Here is a 20,879-nt window from a genome sequence, read left to right as displayed (position 1 = left end):
TATATATATATATATATATATATATATATATATATATATATATATATATATAACATTTACAGCAATATGAAAGCTATATGGATATCACTACTATACAACAGTAGACATAAATTTAAATTTATATTACAAACAGTTGCTCTAAAGGGAATATTCAGAGCATCATGTTAGCTGCTATTAGGTACATTTAAACTCTAAAAATTTAATTCATCTTAGTATAACTTCTTTTTCTCCTACTTTTTTTGCAGAAACTTGCAAATAAGATGAAAAAATGAGAATTATAAACTTAATAATACAATATTTTCTGCTTTCAGAAAATATTCTATTATTGATTTCATTTAGTATTTTTGAAGCATCAATGTTGAAGTCTAAGAGACTAAAGACTGTAACACAGTAATTTTCTTTATCATTTTCTCCCCCCACAGTGTTGTGGACTGAACCCAGGGGTTCCCTACCACTGCTATATCCCCAGCCCTTTCTTTAAATTTTATTTTGAGAAGAGTCTTGCTAAATTGCCAGGGCTGAGCTTGAACTTGTGATCCTCCTGCCTTAGCCTCCAAAATATTTGGCATTACAGGTATGTGTCCGCCACTGTGCCTCCCTACTTCTTTATGTGCCAAGACTTCTTTATGTGCCAAGACTCTAACACTCTAAATAGTGCTAAATTGAAAGAAAGGAAAGATAATTTTAAAGATACAGAATGAATTGTTGGCTACATATAAATTTCTATTGCCATATTATCACAAATTTATGAACTGGTGTTATAGTTTAGTGGTAGAGTACTTGACTAGCATATATGAGGGTCCGGGTTCAGTCCCTAGTATCAGGAAAAGCAACAACAACAACAAAACCCTCAATATTACAATTTACTTGTTTTAAACAATATAAATGTATTATCTTAAAAGTTTTATAGGTCAGATATTTGCAACTGGTCTCAAATGGCTAAAATAAAGATGTTGGACTAGACTACATTTATTTCTGTAGGGTTTAGGGAAGAATCTAATTATGGGTCACTGAAGTTATAGAAGCTACCACATTCTTTTGCTCATGAACTCCTATTGCCATCTTCAATGACAGCAACAGTGGGTTGAGTTGTTTGCACATCACATACCTTGGACTTTTCCTTTTCCCTCTTCCTTGTAAGGACCCATAATTAATATAATATAAATAATCTGAGATAATCTCAGTCAATGGATTATAGAAATCTTTGCAACAGTAATTCTAATTTTTCTTTTGTCATGTAAAATAGCATATCTACAGACTCTAGGGATTAGAATGTTTTTCTACTAAGAGCTCTTATTTTGACTCCTGAATATTTCTAAAATTGTTTAAAAAATAAAGCTATCCATTGGGTACTTCTATAATTTTTTGGTATCAGTATAACAGACAATATGATGCATTATGCTTTAACTAAAAGATTTGATACAGTAAAAGAATCCAACAAAAAGTAAAATATTTGCATCAGTAGTAAAACTACCAATATTTAAAATAACAATAATTATACTATTGTCGATGTTTAGAAATAATTCGTATCATATATAATTTGGTAGTAAAATAATGAGGAATAAAAAGTTTTATAAACATAAAGACATAAAGCCAAACATGAAATAAAAATATTTTTTCTAACCACAATCATACTATGATACTTAAATATTAGCTATAAACTAAGTAATATTCATATTTATTTATCTTATAAAATATAGACATGTTTTATAGTATAAATGTATAAAATATAACAGCTACATTTATAATTGAGGGGAAAAAAATCATTGTATACAGTTCAATCTGTATAAAAGAATTAACACTTTGAACAATAACCATTTTCTCTGCCTAACTCAGCTTTTTAAACAACAGTGTAGTCTTAAAATTACAAAGAAGACTTGGATCTGCTACTGGTTTGTTTGTTTGTTTGTTTGTTTTTGGTAATAAGGGAAAAGTCTTTTGAGAAAGTTTTTCCCTCTAATATAAATCTGGAAATAAAGACAGATACATATACCACACAGAAGCTAATATAGTTTAAATAGGCTTTACCATATCTGTTTATGGCATAATATGAACAGAATATAGAAATTAGAGTTGTAAGTTTATTCTAAAAAATAAGATATCATAAGTAACTGAAAAAAGTCACTCCATAGGAAAAAATAATCATCATCTTACATGTTTAGTGTAGACTCACAGAATTCTACATTGTTTTGTTCATGAAAGAAACTTGCATTTTTCTATATACTTATCAACTCATTAGTGAGTTCATGCCTTCATGTAGAGAACAACCATTTTTTTTCTTGTGTTCCTTCTACTAAGAGCACTAATGAGATAGAACTGAAACTGAAAAGTTTACAAAGGTTATAAAATAAAACTGAAGAATTTTCAGATACCAAATTATTTTTTTAAATAAAACTATTTAGACTATTTAGAAAATAGAACTATCTAAATAAATAAGTATAACTGTAATACAAGGAGGAAAGGGAAGAGAAAGCTGATGGAGATTTCTAAGAACAGTAAGATCAACCAATGACTTAACATCAGTTAAGTTCAAGGTGCATATTTTGAACATTAGAGCATACAAAATAAATAAAATGAATAAATATATTGTACTAGGCCAGAGAATATACAATATATTTAAAAATGTAAGAGAAGAAAAAGAAAGGAACAAAGATGATTAGAACAAATGAAAAATAAATAACAAAATAGAATATTTAAAAGCCATTTCATTGTACGATATATAAACAAAATAAACACAAAAAATTTTAAAAAGACTATGAAAGTAGTTTACATAAATAGAAACACAAAGTCAAATAATATGCTACATGTGAAACAACACATATGCCTTTTAACAGGTGAGTATAGAAGAAAAATTTCTATAATTATATAATTAAATATTATTCAGCAATAAAAAGACTAAACTGTAGATATATGCTATGTTAACATAGGTGCATTTGAAAATATTGTGGTAAGTGAAATAAGACACACAAATGATGGATGGTTCTATTTTCACGAAGTAATAGAACATTCAGAACTACTTGACAGTGATACAAATCAGATGCACAGGGTCCGGGGATCATGGTGGGTAAATAAGGCAATAACGATGAAACTTTCTGGACTACAGAAGTACCTTACCACTTGACTGATGATATTTATACAGGTGCATGCATACCTTTAAGAAACATAATTAATCATTGTATTTTATGTAAAGCACAAGTAATACAATTGAGAAAGAGAACTAAATTATTTTACATATTATGTATTAATTTATAACTAAATTTAATACATAATATATATTAAATTATTATTTAATATTTTATTTTTACTAAGAAATCAATAAAAACAATATATACAGAAATACCCCAAAATTTAGAAATTAAACAACATACATTAAAGGCAGTGTTAAAAGGTGGTTACTGTTCTGGGGTCGTGGCTAGTGTTAGAGGGCTTGCTTCGCATTTTGGGGGCACTGGGTTTGATCCTCAGCACCACATAAATAAATAAAATAATTATAAAATAAAGGTACTATGTTCATCTATAACTAAAAATTTTTTTAAAATTTTAAAAGTAAAAAGGTGGCTACCTGGATTTTTAATAATACATATATAGTTTAATTTGTAGGTATGAGTTTAACAATATAATTAATAACGCTGGGAAGACCAACTCAGTAATTTAATCTTCCACCAAAATTTGCTTATATACATAAACACGTAAGTAAAATAAATTAATTACCAATGGAAGCTGAACGCATCTGTCTCATGTGAGTTTCTATGACAGTAGGATCCCGAGAGCTGTAACTTCCCAACTCAGGATAAAAGCTGGAGCCAATGTCATCTGGAGGACTGTGTCTCCCCTGTGGATAATTCTTGGCTATTCTAGGGTCCCAATGCTCCAAGACTGGATGATTCCAATGTATATATTTACCATCAAATTGTGGGTTTCCATACCAACTGTAATAAAATACATGCAAAAAATAATTCAGAGGTGGCAGTTCTTCCAGGTTAAGTTCAGAAGTTTTGGAAGGTTTCATAGTGATTTCAACACTTTTTAAATTCTTGGTATTTGTTTCACTGTTGATTCTGTCACTCTTTTGAAAATCAGTTTTTTTCCCCAAATGAATAGTTTGTTGATGAAGTTCTGGAAGAAGGTCAAGTCCAAAAGGAGCTCCAAAAGTAGCTGAATTTGGTCTCAGCAATTTTAAACCCATCATCAGAGAGAAAATAAATAGAATAAAAAGTGACAAAATGATGCAAGTCCTTCTCCGAAATTTTGCCATGATGACATACTTTAAAGTCCAAGATAGCAAATGCTTTGCTGTAATTTATTGAAAAAAGAAAATTAGTAAGAGGTATCAATAATATTTTCTAATGTATTCAAAATGAAAACTAAATCCATAGTGATTAGAATAAAATTAAGAAAATGCAATATTATGTTATCAAGTATTAGTAAATAATCAATATATACATAAACTAAGTGGCAGTACTGATCTGGAAATATCACCATTAGCATGCAAATTATATTCTGTTAAATAAACCTTTCAGGAATTTCATTTAAGAAAATAAATTTTTCATCATTTTAACAGATTTTATGAATATTGAGTAAAGAAAGGGACTTTTCTGTGTATTGGAACTAAGGTTTTCTAATTTTAAACATAGAATTTAAAAAACATAATAAAAGGAAATATGTATGCTGTACATTAAAGTTGAACCATAAACTGGATTTAAAATAAATCATTTTTAACTGAAATTACAATATTACAAGGAGGAAATAATTATACACTTAAAATAATGTTTGGAAATGAAATAGAATCAAACATTTTTTTTTTAAATGACAGGAAAGAAAAAATCAAAAGTTGATATAAGAAATTTGAGCATTCATGAATTTTGGTAACCAAGGGAAAACACAGAACTAATTCCATGTAGATATTGAGAGACAACTGTATTCACATGTAATATAATATATAAGTATATACAAATGTAAAAATTATCATTGGGTAATATGCAAGATATGTGGAAATGGTTGAATGTGCATTTTTTCTATAAGACTATAGTAATTCAAAAATAAAAAGATGAAGAGCATACCACCAGCAAATGAGAGGGCTCAAGCTATTAACATAGTATCTGTTCATTTCTGAGAAGGGACAATTCCTACAGTCCTTCAAGTTCTGCACTCCATAACTCCAGGAACTAAAAACTCCATGTGTGGAACATGGGGAGCCTGTTCACTGACTAGGAACAATGGAACAAGATAATCATTTTGGTCTGCCTCTGAAACTTGTCCTGACATTTCCAAGTTATTGAGATAACAATAAAACCTTTTTGTGCTTAAAAAGTGAGCATTCTGACAAGACATGAGTCAGAAAAACATTTTTGTTGAAAGATTTCAACTATATTAACCATATACATAGAGGCAGGGAATATACTTAAAATGTGATAGTTACCTCTAGGTGAGAAAACAGTAATATTTTCATATGTCGACTACAATTATAATAGTTTTATTATATAAAGAATTATGTGATAGACATCATTATCCAAAGTACATGTATGAAGACACAAATTGGTGCCAACATACTTTATATACAATCAGAGATATGAAAAATTGTGCTGTATATGTATAATAAGAATTGTAATGCATTCCGCTGTCATTTATTTTTTTAAAATCAATTTAAAAAAAGAAAATAGAAACAGGAAAAAAGAAAAAAAATAATTGATGGCAGTGAATATTGAGAAGGCACAGAGAATGAAAGAAATAACCAAATTACTATTGAAATTTATTTTTGGAATGTTGACTTCAGCTGAATGGAAAGTCACAAATAATACTGAAACTTTTTTACATTTTTCAGGTTCATCTCCTAGATTCACCCATGAAACAGAGTATAAAATTTGAACTATGGAGGCTGTCTTCTTTTTTCTTTCTCTTGACTATAAATATAATTTCTGAAGCTGGTCCCTTTCTCTTTATGCATAACTTAATTCATTAACTTAAAATGTTTAAAATCCATATCATTACAGATAATGTACCAGATCAATCTTTAGAGATGACCTACTGGCTGTAACCCAACCTCCATATTTCAATTGAGAATAAGTCATCTCAACCTAAATAAAAGCACCAGATATTGTGATTAAAGTTTCAGCTCTTCAGTTGCAATGTATGACTTCAAATTCCAATTGTGCAATCTATTTGGTTTGATCTATACAAATAACCTGATCTTTCTGTACTTCTCGTCTCCACTATGAGTTATCTCAACCATAAGACTTTTGTGAGGATCAGCAATAAATGGTTTAACTACCTTCCTAGAATAATGTCTGACTTAAAAAACAGCAATATGAGTATTTCCAAAGATACAATGCAGCCTTTTTGATAATTCTGAATTCCAGAGTGAAATAGTCTATTGTTTTAGCATTATCCACTTCTCAAATTGGCAATTCTTAGATTATGTATTACAACATGTTATTTACATACAAGTCATATCCACAAGAAATGGAGTCTTTACCTTTACACTCCAGTAGAGACCAACATATCTTACACAGTCAGTAATCATTAGTTTTTCAGCTTATTTAATTTCTGGACCTCTTGCTTTTGACATTGGTATGCATGTGTTCAGATTCTACTGATTACATATACATTTCATATGTTTATAGTCTATATTGAACATACTATACAAGAAGAATTATAAAGATTCAATAATCGTATAAACCCATTTTCAAAAAAATTATCACCTTCAAAATTGTAACACTACAGTGACCCTTGAGATACCTAAAATATCTTGCAGGAAAGGAGAACTACTTACTCAATTTCAACCAAAAAAATAAGTTTCAGACATTATTTGAGAATAAAAAAAAACAAGTTAATTGCAGATGCACAGGTTCTCAAAGCAGGTATTGGCTACTGATAATGTGTTCTCATGAAAGGACAATTTACATTATTCTAAAGTTATGCATAATAGGTTCTTTTGAATTTGTTTTCTGTTTTTGTTATGCTTTCAATCTCTTAAAATGTTAGTTTACTTGGAGGTCCCACATTCAGACAGCTAAGAAATCAGATCTTGAAGCACTATACTATCATCATTTTAAAAATATTTGCTAATAATCACATAACTCAGAAAGGCCAAAGTCTCTTTTAGTTATTGTTATCAATTAATTTATACAAACTCTTCATGCTTTCTCTTGGTGGATGTTTTTTTCCTGCTATTATTTGCTTCTAATGTTATTCTGTAGGAAATCCTTGGAGATAAATACAACTAATAAGACACATCTGGAACTCTCAGAATCAGTTTCTGTACTAAGGCTTCCTTGCTCAGATCAGTTCGACTGTAAACATTCATACCTTTTGGTCAACAGAAATTCAGTTATGCATAATCTCATCCTTCCAATCTGTGAATTAGAACTTCATTTTAACACTACTAACTTTTTCAAAGTCTATGGTCTAGGATAGTCTATGGCTAAGCAATCTGCTTCAGAGTAAGCAATTTACCAGATCAAGAAGAGCAAGTTCTGACCTAGTAGTTAAGCTCTTGCTCCCATACTATTTTGCCTTTCTACAAGGTATTACAGATATCAAGTTTAGAGAATATATCACTTTTTAAGACATGGATGAAAAACATAGTCATGTGTTCAATTAAAATTACGGTTTTAAGAAACAATGACTGTTACCTGCTTCATGAACTGTAGCACACAATATGAAGACAGTGTATTTTTATTTATTCTGAGCATACACTATTTACTCACATGAATAAGAGAGGCAGCTTTGCAAATGTGTTAAGCATAGAGTCTGAAAATCCACAAAATTTACAGCAACGCCAGTTTTTTTGTCAGGTTTACATACACCACAATGAGAGTGGAGTAACCAACTTGACTGTCATGAAAGTGATTTGCAAACAACTTGCAATACCTTGATTTTGTTTCGTATTTTTCTTTCAGCCTACTGCCTACACCCTTCAATGTAAACAACCCCTCATCCCATTCTCATCTAATAAATAGTCTTTCCCTTGCACTTGTTTTTTTTTTTTTTTTTTTTTTTTGCGCCTTTCCAGGTTCCCTTAACGGTTATCTGTAGGGTTTCTTAACAATAAAATGAAACAAACTGATAGAACTGCCTATATTTCAAGTTCTCTTCACTGAATAGAAAAACAAAGGTATTCATGCTTCACAGTTGGTCTCTGAGTCTTAGCAAAGGATAAAGTCTACAATGGCAGCGCCAAACACTTTAATAGACCTGGGGGGGGGGGGGAATCTGCACGGTGGCCTCCCCATCCTGCTCGCCTCTCCAGATGCCCAAGGGCGCCAGGAGACAGTAGGGCGACCTTCCTGCTGAACCCCAGGACTTTAGGACTTGAGGCTTGTCCTCTCAGTCGCTTCAAGGCCAAGATGCGGTATGAGAGTTATAATGGCAAGGGACTGAGAAAAGTTCCACCTAAACCGAAATTTCCAACTTTCTGGGAAGAGAAGAGAAAACCAAGGCGACAGAAGGATTCCCCTGCGAAAAGACTGGAGAGGAAGCAGGTGGGGTCCAGATCAAACAGGATTAAAAGCAATGAAAGTAACTAACCTAAACAAGAATCTGGGGGTGAGAGTGACAGGACGGACCTTAGGTGGCCAAGGGCCCAGGCTCAACACTCAGAGCCTCCCGCTGCCGGCCGAGGGACGCGGGGTCAAAGGGCTTCGGCAGGAAAGCCGCGAGCCGATTGGCTGCCGTGTGTGCTCGCGCAGGCGCCCACAGTGGACCCCGCGCCCGCCGCAGCCGCGTCACTGGGTCCGGAAGTCTTGCAGCTACTCACCAAGGTCTAGGTTCGCCCACCAGTGGGGACTTAGCCGGAAAAGCGGTAGTCCACAAGACTGAGAAAGCTGACAGCTTCCTCGCCCCAGCGCAGCCTGTACCTCTGCCCAAAAGGCTGGCGCAGCGCGTTCCGGGAGCCCTGCGGGCTGGGCCGGCGGGGCGGGGCGCACAAGGGTGGGCGGGGTTCAGTTCTCCCAGTGCGAGTCTGGAGTCCGTCGGCGGGAGGGGCCTAGATAAAAAGAGGCTCCGGTGTTTTAAAGGGCGACCCCTGCAAGTAAAGGAAAGGGTTGAAGTTGAGTGAGGCTGAGATCCCAGCTAGTTTCAGAAAGTAGAGATGGCAATTAGAAGTTGTCTTCTATGGCTCAGCTCAGAGAGCTGCTTTGACTTTTTGTTGTTGTCGTTTTAGTTTGGATTTTTGTTTTCCAATATGAGGCATTCAGAGGTTGCTTTTAACTCGAGTATACTGCTTGTTTTCAAAGTTTTAACTTGAGAAACGGTTTTACCTTTTTTTTTTTTTAAATTGCTCTTTACTTGAAAGCCAAAGTAGACAGATAAAAATGACATTTTTTAATTTTCAAATCAATTATCTAAAATCACATTTGTAGTGAAATCAATTGAAACAGTTGAAAATAAGGCAATATAAAGAACAGAAATTTTTGAAATAAATGTTACAGCAGAGGGTTTCCATCTTGCATCAGCCTCAAAAGCCAAGAGAATTCAATGTTTTGTTTTGGTTACATAGTAACGGGGTAATTTTAACTCACAGATTGTAACTATGATATGAAAACTTTTCTAAGGGATCTCCTTAAAACTCACTGGCTTTTTAAAAAACAACTATAATTGTGAAGCATACATAAATGAGTGTATCATATAATTGCACATTTTAAAGAAGAATTTTTTTTTACATAACCCACTACAGAGCTTAAGAAATTAAAAAATACCTGTAGTTTTGAAGCCTTCTAAGTAGTCTTCTCAGAAAACATACTTAGGCTTCACATCACCATTATGCTGAATTTTGTACTTGTCATTCCATTTCTTTAATAAAGTAGTTATATACATGTAATTCCATAAAAAATAATTTTCCTGGTTTTGCATTTTATGTTACTGAAACACTCCATCCTTCCCACTTGTAACCTTTTTTGTCTCACTGCACATTCAGATTTTGAAATTCATCAATATACAAATATGTTTCACATCAGCTACTTTGGTGCATCCTTATCCATAGCATCTGCTATTGTCAACCTTAATTTTTCACCTGAAAATAGCATCTAATTGCATTTCTTTTAATTTGCATTTTCTCCCTTCCTATTGAAGATATTGATCTTTTTGTATTCTACAGGTAATAAATTTTCTGGGAAGATACAAAAACAGATCTACACAGACACTGCCATCTGATAACTTGATAAAAGTACCAAAAACACACTAGAGAAAAGATAGCATTTTTAACAAATGGTGTTAGAAAACTGGAGATACACACACACACACACACACATACATATATGAATGAAACTAGACCCCTCTCTCTCACCCTGAACAAAATGAAACTCAGAGTGGATTAAGGACCTAGGGATTAGACCAGAATTCCTGCAAGTACTAAAAGAAAACATAGGGTCAGCACTCTAACTTATTGGCATAGGCACTGACTTTCTTAATAAGATTCTTTAAGCTCAAGGAATATAACCCAAGAATAAATAAGTGGGATGGAATTAATTAAAAAGCTTCTGCAGAGCAAAGGAAGTGAAAGCATGAAGTAAGAGCCTATGAAATGGGAGAAAATCTTATCCAGCTACCCTTTCAACAAGGGATATTGCCTATAATAAACTAAAAGAAAAATCCAATCAATAAATGAGAAAGTGATCTAAGCAGACATTTTTCAAAAAAGAAATACAAATTTCCAACAAATACGTGAAACATTTGTTCAACATCCTTAGCAGATCAGAAATGCAAATCAAAATTGCACAGAGATTTCATTCATATCCAGTTACAATCAAGTAGAGGAAAGGGATCAAAAGGGAAGGAGGAGGAGGGGATATGGGGAAAAACTGGGAAGAAAATCAACAAAATTATGCTGTGTCCATGTATACAAATACATCATAATGAATTCCACCTTCATATATAATTGCAAAACAATAATTAAAAATAATACTAATAGAAGGGAGATCAGTAGAGTAGCCAATATTAGAGGAGAAAAGAAGAGAGGGAAATCAGAGATAGTGGGGAATGTGATTGAGCAGATTGTCTGCTTGTATAAATGTGGTATAATGAATCCCACTGTTATGTATAATTTTAATGCACTAATGAAAATATGTTAAACAATTTTACTTTAGCTAGGCTTCAATCTTCTCTTTCATATAAATTTTATTATGGCCAGCCAGGATGTATTAAAAGTCTGTGTTTGTGTGTGTATGTGTGTGTGTGCATGTGGACATGCACATGTACACATGCACAACACTAATGCATGCTTGCATGGTAGGGGGCATTGAACCTAGGGCAGGTCTACCATTGAGGCACAAGGTCTCATTAAGATATAGAGGCTGGCCTCAAACTTGAGATCCTCCTGCTTTAGCTCCATGTATGCTTGAATTACAGGCAAATTGAAAATCACTTTCCTGTAACTGCAGCAGGACACCTATTTGGGTTTCTATTTGACTTTTTTGATTAATTCAAAATTTGAATTTATAAATTAATTTAGAAAAATATCTTCTTATTCATGAATATTTATATTTGTTGATTTATATTCAGGTCTTTTATGTTCTATAACTCTTTGTAATCCCTTTTATTAAAATTTGAATATTTATCATTATATAGTGACCTTTTTATTGCTAAAATTGAAGAGCGTTCTTTAAATTGCATTTTCTAGAGAGCATAGGTAGAGTACGTTCCTAGCATGTGCAGGGCCCTGGATTCAATCCCCAGAACCACAAAAAAATTACATTTTCTAATTGGCTATGATATTCTATTAAAAGAGCACCAAGTTTTACACATTGGTCTCATATCAAAAAGCTGTGATGAATTTTTTTGCTTTATTTTTATTACATCTCTAGAGTCTATATAGACATTTCTATCATTTGTAAATGAGAATTTTTCCTACTTCTTCACGTTTAAAATCACTTATTCATTTTCTCCTGTTCATTAACATTACCTCAGTATAGTGTTTAATGGAAATATTGGTAGTATTGTTATTTTTACTTGATTTCATTACTGTTTAAATTTTGTCATGAAATACAATGATATCTGTGGGTTTTGCTAGCTACCTTATCAAGATTATTAATTATTTTATTTCTGGTTTCTAAGTGCTTTATTTACTTAATTTTTTTAACCACAAGTGACTGTTTACTTGATGAAATGTTTTCTCTGTTATATTGAGAAAATATTTTTTTTTTCCTATTTTAATACCGTTTGGGGACTCAGTGAATATTCTGATGTTTAATGAGAGGAAGGTTATTTCACTTTATAAATATTTATAAATATAAATATTTATAAATATTTATAAATAGAAATATTCATGCCCACTCACTTAAAAACTGTGTCCATTATTACTATCAGTGTAAATAGACTAAGTATATTCTCATTGCATCATCTTCTCAGAAAGTCAGATATGTTGCACAGTATTGTTTCTAAACTAAATTGGGATTGCAGCTAATGCCCTATCCTCTAAATTTGACTGTTCTGCTCATACCCTGTTGTTGTCCAGGAATGTTGACATGGCATTGACAGAGACAATGTTTACAATATTGGTTTTCAATCACATAGTTTTTTAATATTTATTTTTTAGTTGTAGTTGGACACAATACCTTTATTTCACTTATTTATTTTTATGTGGTGTGGAGGATCAAATCCAGAGTCCCACACTTTTGAGGCTAGCGTTCTACCACTGAGCCCAACCCCAGCCCCTATTCCACATAGTTTTTAGCATAGATTATATGTGTGTGTGTGTATTTTTTCTCCTTCAACATCCCTGGTAGATAACAAAGCAATGTTGTGTTGTTACTTTCACATATGTAATATTACATGATCAATCTTGCCATTTTTCAAATATGTGGTAGCCATAATTAATGACAAGTTTTCTTTTATAGTCTAGTTTTCTGTTATAATCTAGTTTTCTATTTCTCATTTTTTTAATTGGTTAAATAGTTTCTAGAATAAACACAGTTTAAGGATTTGGAAGGTATGTAAGTACTGATTAGAAAAGTCTTCAAGATGAGTGAATACTTTGTAAGCTAATGCTTAAAAGAGAAGTCCATTTGCATACATTTAAAATATCTATGTCTACATATGTATACATCTTATACATAAAATATCTGAAAAGATACATGCACTGTGACTTATAATCTGTGGAAAATGGGATTAAGAAGGGATTTCTTTTTACTGTAATTCTGTAGGATTTTTTTCTGTTAGCACATATTTATGTGTTTAATTAAAAATATAGCACTGGAGGAATATGTCATTCATTTAATAAAGGAGTTCTTAGAAGTAAATAGAGCTGTGTATGAATTGATTTTTATTAAATAAATAGATATCTTAAATATGTTGCATCAAAGGTGATCAGTCACTGAATGCAAAAGATAATAATTTGAAATGGGAAGATTCTACAGGGAAAGATACAAATTTTTCTCATCAAATTCTAACAACAAACTAGCAACCTTTGCTGTCTCCTAAGTACCATTTATTATTATAATAGCTCCCACTACACAGGCTTCTTGAGATATGTTTTCATCTTGCTACTAGAAAGCAGCAGCCTTGTATTTTTCTTTTGCCCTTAGAAATGTGTTTCCTTATTTCTCAAACATAGGCAAATGTTTATACTTTTAGTATTTTTTTCTACCCTCTATTTCAGTGGGCCTTACTATTTAAGTTAATTATTTATTCATATCATCTACATTTGCATTAATCAGAGTCCTTTTGTTAAATAATAGAAACCCACTCTGGCAAACCTATGCACAAACAGAAAGCACCAAAGGTTACAGAGTTGGATGCAGCATGAGGGTGAAGTATAGTACATTAGGTCATAGCAATAATGAGGAACCAAAAGGGGCTGGAAAATTGGGAGCACAACCTCACACAACAGTATGGATTAGGGCACTGCTATATTCTTGGTTTCACTGAACTCTTTCTAACATTGTGATTCACCAAGAATAATTTCTCAACTCTGACCCTATTATCAGTCTCCTTCAAAATCCATATTTTTATTGATATAATTTTGCTGCCTAAACCTACACTGTATTTCTAAGCCTCCTTGGCTACCTTGAAATGGATACTTGCTAAGAGCCACAGCCAAGTAATATGATGCATGGCATTTTTGGTTGAAAGGTGATGCCAGCAAGCCATTGAGATGATATGATTGTGTTAAGATTTGCATTCATATGGATATTGGACTCCTGCTGTCCACCTCAGCCTGCTACAGGACTCCTGGAGAGTTCCCATTGGTTGGGGAAGTGCGGTAGGAGGGAATTTCAGAGGAGGAACTTCCTCTTGGGTTCCAGGGATCTTGGAGAACACCGCGTGTCGATCAGCAATCTTCCCGGGAGCTTATGGGGCATTGGCGGCAGTTTCAAAAAATAAAGTTTGTTCCTGCTTGAGTGGCTCGTGATTTTGTGCCCAGCCAGACTGCGGCAGATACTAGCACTTTTTTCTTCTTTAATGGAAGATAGAATGTGAAACACAATAGGGCATTCTTCCAAACTCAGGTTCCAAAGGTGTTTTGTTTGTTTGTTTCTTTTTCTGGATGCTTAGTATCAACAAAACAAATGAACAAAAATAAATCCATAAATAAGTTGCATTTATTCATTACAGTATGCTGCATTGTCTATGTCTGATATGCTTTCACCATGGCAGTTCTATTACACACTGTTTTATTCTTTTCATCCCAATTACATTTATAATTTCTTCAATATTTAAAGTTTTTCTCTGTATCACATCTTGCTTTATGAAAGTGTGGCTAGAGCATCCCTTGACACAGTTTGACATTCAAACAATGTAACTCCAAGTATTCCCCTGAGTAGAACAGGAAAGTTTCCACCTTCTGAGAGCAACACTCTTCTCCCTAATGCTCTCATCCTTTTGTCATATGCAGCCACAGAGCCAAAGATCTACCAGAATTCTGTCAGCATGGAATCTATTGTAAATCTATCCTACACTAACTCACAAACTGTGACACATGAATTTTATTATACTGTATTTTATAGTCCTTCCATTTTGTAATTGCTTATTGTTGATCTCTGTTGAGAGCCCCAGCCGAAGGGGCCCCAGCAAACTTCCAGCTGCCAGCTGATGATTGGCTCACAGCGGCCCCAGCAAACTTCTAGCTGCCAACTGATTGGCTCCTCTGCAGTGATGCATTGGGCTGTTTCCCTGCCCTTTCAGACCACAGAGCTGCTCATTGGGGGACTTTTTTTTTGGCTCTGCCCATGTGACCCAGCCAATCAGCCTCAAGAGCAGGAGGAGTTGGGGAGGTTGAGAGGCTTGTGGAAGCCGGTGGTGGCAGTTGGGCTCTGAAGGTTTTTCCTGAGGAGCTGTGTGGTTTGGTGTGTGTGTTCTAAAAATAAAGTTCGTTTCTTTTGACAAGTGGCTCCTGAATTGTGCCCAGCCAGACTGTGGCAGATCTCTTTACTGTACCTAATTTGTGAATTAGGGAAATATATAGTATTCACGCCAGTAATTCCATAGACTCTGGGACCTGAGACAGGAGGATCCCAAGTTCAAAGCAAGGCTTGCAATTTGGTGAGGCCCTAAGCAACTAATCGATAACTGTTTCAAAATACAACATAAGAAGGGCTGGGGATGTGGCTCAGTGGTTAAGCCACAATACCAGGTTCAATACCTGGTACCAAAAAAAAAAAAAAGTTGATGTGGGGATGTAGCTCATTTGGAGAGTGCCCTGAGTTCAATACCCAGTACCAATAAGTAAATAGTCATCAAAGAATAACTAAGCGCCATCACATTTGAAAATTTAGGTCAGAATTAATAGTTTTTAAATTATCAAAATATGCTCAAGGGTGGGTAACCTGAACAAATGAATCATTATTAAATTTTTGGATTATTAATAAAAAATATACTCACAATAATCAAAATAGTAATTATAGTACCATTAGTTATAAAGCCAATATCTAAATATTAGTAAATATATAAATAGTAAAAATCATTAGGAATAAAAAGTTTTAGAAGTGGTAATAAAGTATCCAAAGTACAAAACAAAACAAACAAACAAACAAAAAACCTCTTACATCTCAGCAATTATTACTAAATTTTAATTGACTTGTGAATACAAGAATTTTATAATTTTCTATTAATATATTAAAATATTTTATAATTTAAAATATTAAAGAAATATCTAGGATGAATTTGGGGACATTTAGTAAGCAAATGTAATTTTAAATTCTCCCTGAAAAGGTTCCATGAATCAGATTTGTTTAAAGGATGACTTTGACTCACTGCATATTGCTTTTGTGTTTATAAAATATGGGAAGGCAGGTACCTCCATGTTTTCACTCAAATTGTTTAGGAACTGATACTCTCAGAACATAAAATAGGTAGAGTGGTTGCAGAAATAGACTGAAGAGTGAAACTGGACTCTTGGGTAAGTGTCAGTAACATCACCTGTGGAATGGTAAGTGTTATGCTGAACCTGTATAGGTAAGTGCCCAGGCATTTAATTCTGAGTACAAAGTTTTGAAACTCAGGAGTATGGATTTTTAATTCAAAATTTTATTTAAATATTTTCTGAATTAATGATTTTTATGCTGCCAATTCATTATAGATGCTAAGAAAATCTAGTAGATAAAGAGAAGATTTATAAAACCCTGTTTGATCCCTAATGTGTTTTATTGGGTACATGTGAAGATCAAGGCCAGAAAAAATAATGACATTCAATATAAAAGCAATTTTGCCTACTGGAAAGGGGACAGATCATGACATTAAAACAGGTATTACTTTCAGTCTGGGAAAGGATGTGGAATATGGGCATTCTCACATATTAGTGGGTATATTAATTGGTGGGATCTTCTTGAAGGACAATTGGGCTGAATCTGATAAATTGTATCTGTAATGGGGGTCCATTTTATACTCTGACTATAACCTTCCTGATGGAACTTTATTAAAATACTAACTTTCTTTTTCTTCTTTTCTTCCTCTTTCCTCTCTCCTGTTCCCTAACAGTGAGGGGGAAACAAGGCTAACATTTTTCCTGTTCCAGGCTAAGCTATTATGTCTTTCACTGCCTGGAAGATTTTCACTGCCCACAAGAATAAAGAAACTCCAAACCTGGAAATTGGAGCATGTGATAGGTCTCACAATGATACCTGATGGACACTAATTAATTATATTTACTGATGATATTTTACCCGAGTCATTGTATTCCTCTTTTAAAAGCCTTGTATTTCCCCTCACAGGAAGAATCACAGCCTCTGTGAGAGGAGAACCCCGAGTTTCTTCTTTGCTAGCTAAGCAATAAAACTATATCTTTTAATCTAAAGTTATTGGATTGGCAATGGAGACAAGTATCTTGTCTACTGTTTGAGTAAGCTATTCTATTTTTAGCAATCTCTTCTATATAGCTACACCCATAATATGTAAATTGTGCAAGTAAATTAACTCTCTTTAGAAATGGCATGAAAAGGTATCCATGTAATATTTAGGGAAAATGAAGTTACAAAACTATATGGATAGCTATATAAAGATATTTATAGTTGTATTAGTTTTGCACTGCTGGTCCCATAAATTACCATAAATTTAGTAGCTTAAGCTTCTAAAACACAACTTTATTATCTCAGTTCTATAGGTTATATGTCAGATATGGGTCTCCTGAGACTAAAATCAGAGCATCATATTAGTTGCCTTACTGAAGGCTCCAGGAGAGATTCTGCTTCCTTGTTAATTCAACTTATTGGCTTAATTCACTGCCTTGAAGTTTTTAAACAGAGGTCTGTGTTTTTTTGATGGCTGTAATTGAGGACAGTTCCTAGGTTCCAGAAACCTGGACATTATCTAGCTGGTGAGTCTTCTCTTCCGTTTTCACAGTCATAAATGACAGCTCAAGTTCTTTTCATATGATTTTTCTGCTTTCCTCTTCCATTTTTAAGAATATAAGACTGTATTGAAAACTTCAAGATAATCACCCTATCTCAAGACCCTTAACTTTAACTGCATTTGTAAAGCCCCATTGTCTTGTAAGGTAACATACAGGCAATCATTAGTGGGTTGTGGACATCTTTGGGTGCCCATTGTTCTGCCAACCACAATATCTGTATGGGCATTTAAATACCTAAATTATTTGATGCAAATAAAAATGCATACATAAAAGGTGAAGAAAAATGATAAGATATTAATAACAAAACCAAATATGTGTGTGGCATAAATTTGTATAAATATATCAAACAATTTAAAACTTCTATTTCTATGATTAAGATTTCAGTTTTGTAAGTACTTTAAGAATGGTTTGTATATGTGTGGTAAGTATGATTCATTCAGCACTTAAAGTACAGGAACAATAAATTGATCAATTAAGCTCATATGCTTGATCTAATTCACTTGCCATGTTTCTTCATAAAATCACTTAGGGAAAGAATCAGTCTGAGTAAAATATATGTTCTTTGAATTATTCATCAAAATAAATTAGAGATACTTCACCACAGGTGTCATATGCTCTGAACTGAAGAAATTAACTTTTAAACTACTGATTGGTTGAAATGCTAAATGTCTAAATAGAGTGCTAATACTCAGCACAGAATAATCATAATACTGCTACAACTAATAGCAAGTTCTCCAACCTTATAAAAATACAAATAATAGGCTGACTTATATTCTGCTGATTTATATTTTATAATTTTCCAAGCATATTCAAATGCATTTTCTAAATTATTAAGACCACCGTGAATACTAAATTGACAGAATAGAAAATATTTTCATCACTTTTCAAAAGAAAGAGTATTCGGAGGTACTACATAAGATTTCATCCAGGTTCAGTAGCTCAAAATTTTGTGAAATAAAAAAAAAATACAAAACCAAAATATGTATTTATGTTAGTTTTAAGAAATATGTAAAATATAAAAAATACACAAAATTTCTGCCCTTATGAAGTTGATGGTATAGAAAAGGAGATCATATATATATATATATATATATATATATATATATATATATATCCATAAAGGCAAAGTCATAAGTATTATTAAACAGGGTGAAAATGAAGTGTTATCAATTCAAAGGAAATAAATTGCTTGGGTGTGAAATTATTAGGGAAATGGTATGGTTTAGATGTGAGGTGTCCTCCAAAAGCTCATGAGTGAGACAATCTGAGAAAGTTCAGAGGTGACATATTGGGTTATAATAGCTTTAATCTAATCAGTACATTAGTTGACCAATAAGGATTAACTGGGTGACTTCTGAGTGTGGCTGGAAGAGGTGGGTCATTGAGAGCTTGTCTTTGGAGTATATATTTTGTCAGTGGTGAGAGAAGTTCCTCTCCCTTCCCTCCATACCTGATCTCCCTTGGTGTAAAGTCCTGAACTGCTTTCTTCCATCACGCTTTTCTGTCATGCTGTTTGGCTTCATGCCAGGACCTGAGTAATGGAGTTGGCTATCTCTGGACTGAGACCTCTGAAACCATGGCACCAAGATAAACTTTTCAGCTTCTAAAATTGTTCTTGTCAAGTTCATGTCAAACAAGTGGTATTTGAACTGGGTCTTAGATGATAGCAATGCTGTGATTTTCTCTGAACAAGTCCTTGAGTGGTGTGGGAGTATAAATTCAGGATTAAACAGGAGTGACTCCTTTGGGGACAATGACAAAGAGGAATCAGAGAAAAGCAAGAGCTATTGGATAGTCTGACTTAATATCAGAGGACAGATGAGAAAAAGAATCAAAGGTTATTTCATATTTTCTTTTACATATACATGGAAAAGTTCGACTGCTAACCTTAGACATGGTAAATATTTCCTCACCTTCCATTACTGCCTAAGCTTACTCTACCCCTAACTGCCCCTAACACTCCTCAGAAATTGCTTTGTTCCATGTCTCCAGTGATTTCTTTTCACTCAACATAGTAAGTCCAGTTCAGTTCATATTTCATGTTTTGGCTACATTTAGCTTTGTAGTTTGTTGGCTCCATCTGTCTTGAACACTTTCTTTGATTTTCTTTATCCTACACTCTCTGATTTGACACTAGGCAATCCATATAAAATGCCTGCTGCACTTGATGTTTGCTGCAAACACATACTCTGAATGTATTTGCATTAGTTCTGCTATTAGTACACCTACTTTTCTGATGACACCACAATTTCTTTTGTAGGTTTTTGTTCTCATTCTAGCATCTAAATAGATCATTTTCTGTCTTGGTACTTTATCTTCTTATGTTATATACTCACTATTGGCTATCTCTATTCAGTTTCATAGCTTCAGTAACTATCTAAGCCCTGAGGATTATCAAATTGAATTTTCCAGTTTAGGCTTTTCTTTTGTCCTCTAAACCATTAACTTTCTTTTAACTAGTTATAAGTACCATAGAACCACAAAGGCATCATGTAAAAGATTAAATTTATGTTTCCTCCCAAATCTGTCCCTTTTCTTATGTTCCATAGCACAGTGTAAAGAATTACATATCCCATTGCCTAAAACATAAATTTTGGTCTTTTCCCCCCTCGAGTCATAATAAAATAAATTACCAAGTATTTCAAAGTAACATTTATTTTTTACCTTCTTAATCTCTAATATCACCACTTTCTTTGTTTTGCATAGGATTTGAAGGTGCTCTCTCCAAAATCATGTGCTGAGAGCTTTGATACCTAGTGTGGTGATATTGAGAAATGGTGAGATTTTTATGAGGTGGGACATCCCCCTCAAATAGAATTAATCCTGGTCACAGAGTGAATTAATTCTCCAGAGAGTAGCATGTTGTAAAATGAGGACACTGCACAAACTTATTCTCTTCTGTACCCAGCTGATTCCGTTTCTGCCATCCCCCTCAACATCTTGTCATGCAGTCAGGAGGGCTTCACCAGAGAATGACAAGATGGAACCACTCGGGACATTCAGCTTCCAAAAATGTGAACCAAATAAATGTCTTTATAAAATAAAAGCCTCAGGTATTTTACTATGACAATAGAAAATAGGGTAAGACACCACTCACTAC

General features: G+C 33.4%; 1 protein-coding gene across 3 annotated transcripts in view; it reads right to left on the bottom strand.

Annotated features, from left to right (window-relative positions):
- The window catches only part of Manea (mannosidase endo-alpha), a 34,977-nt gene extending 26,056 nt beyond the window's left edge, over positions 1-8,921 (bottom strand). Inside the window, exons 1-2 of one of the 3 annotated variants that reach the window (XM_015499417.2) lie at positions 8,756-8,921; positions 3,712-4,293 (exon numbers count right to left, since the gene is read on the bottom strand). In XM_015499417.2, coding sequence (XP_015354903.1) covers positions 3,712-4,255 — 544 coding nt within the window. In that variant the 5' untranslated portion in view covers positions 4,256-4,293; positions 8,756-8,921. Of the gene's footprint in view, positions 1-3,711; positions 4,294-8,526; positions 8,718-8,755 lie in introns of those variants that run through there. The other 2 variants (XM_048810551.1, XM_015499420.2) reach the window with 2 other exon arrangements.
- Positions 8,922-20,879: the final 11,958 nt, after the last annotated feature.

This window comes from Marmota marmota, unplaced genomic scaffold (genome assembly GCF_001458135.2).
Source record: "Marmota marmota marmota unplaced genomic scaffold, marMar, whole genome shotgun sequence".
NCBI classification, from domain to species: Eukaryota; Metazoa; Chordata; class Mammalia; order Rodentia; family Sciuridae; genus Marmota; species Marmota marmota.
Note: the sequence above shows the minus strand (reverse complement) of the source record. Positions and strands in the feature narration are given on the sequence as shown.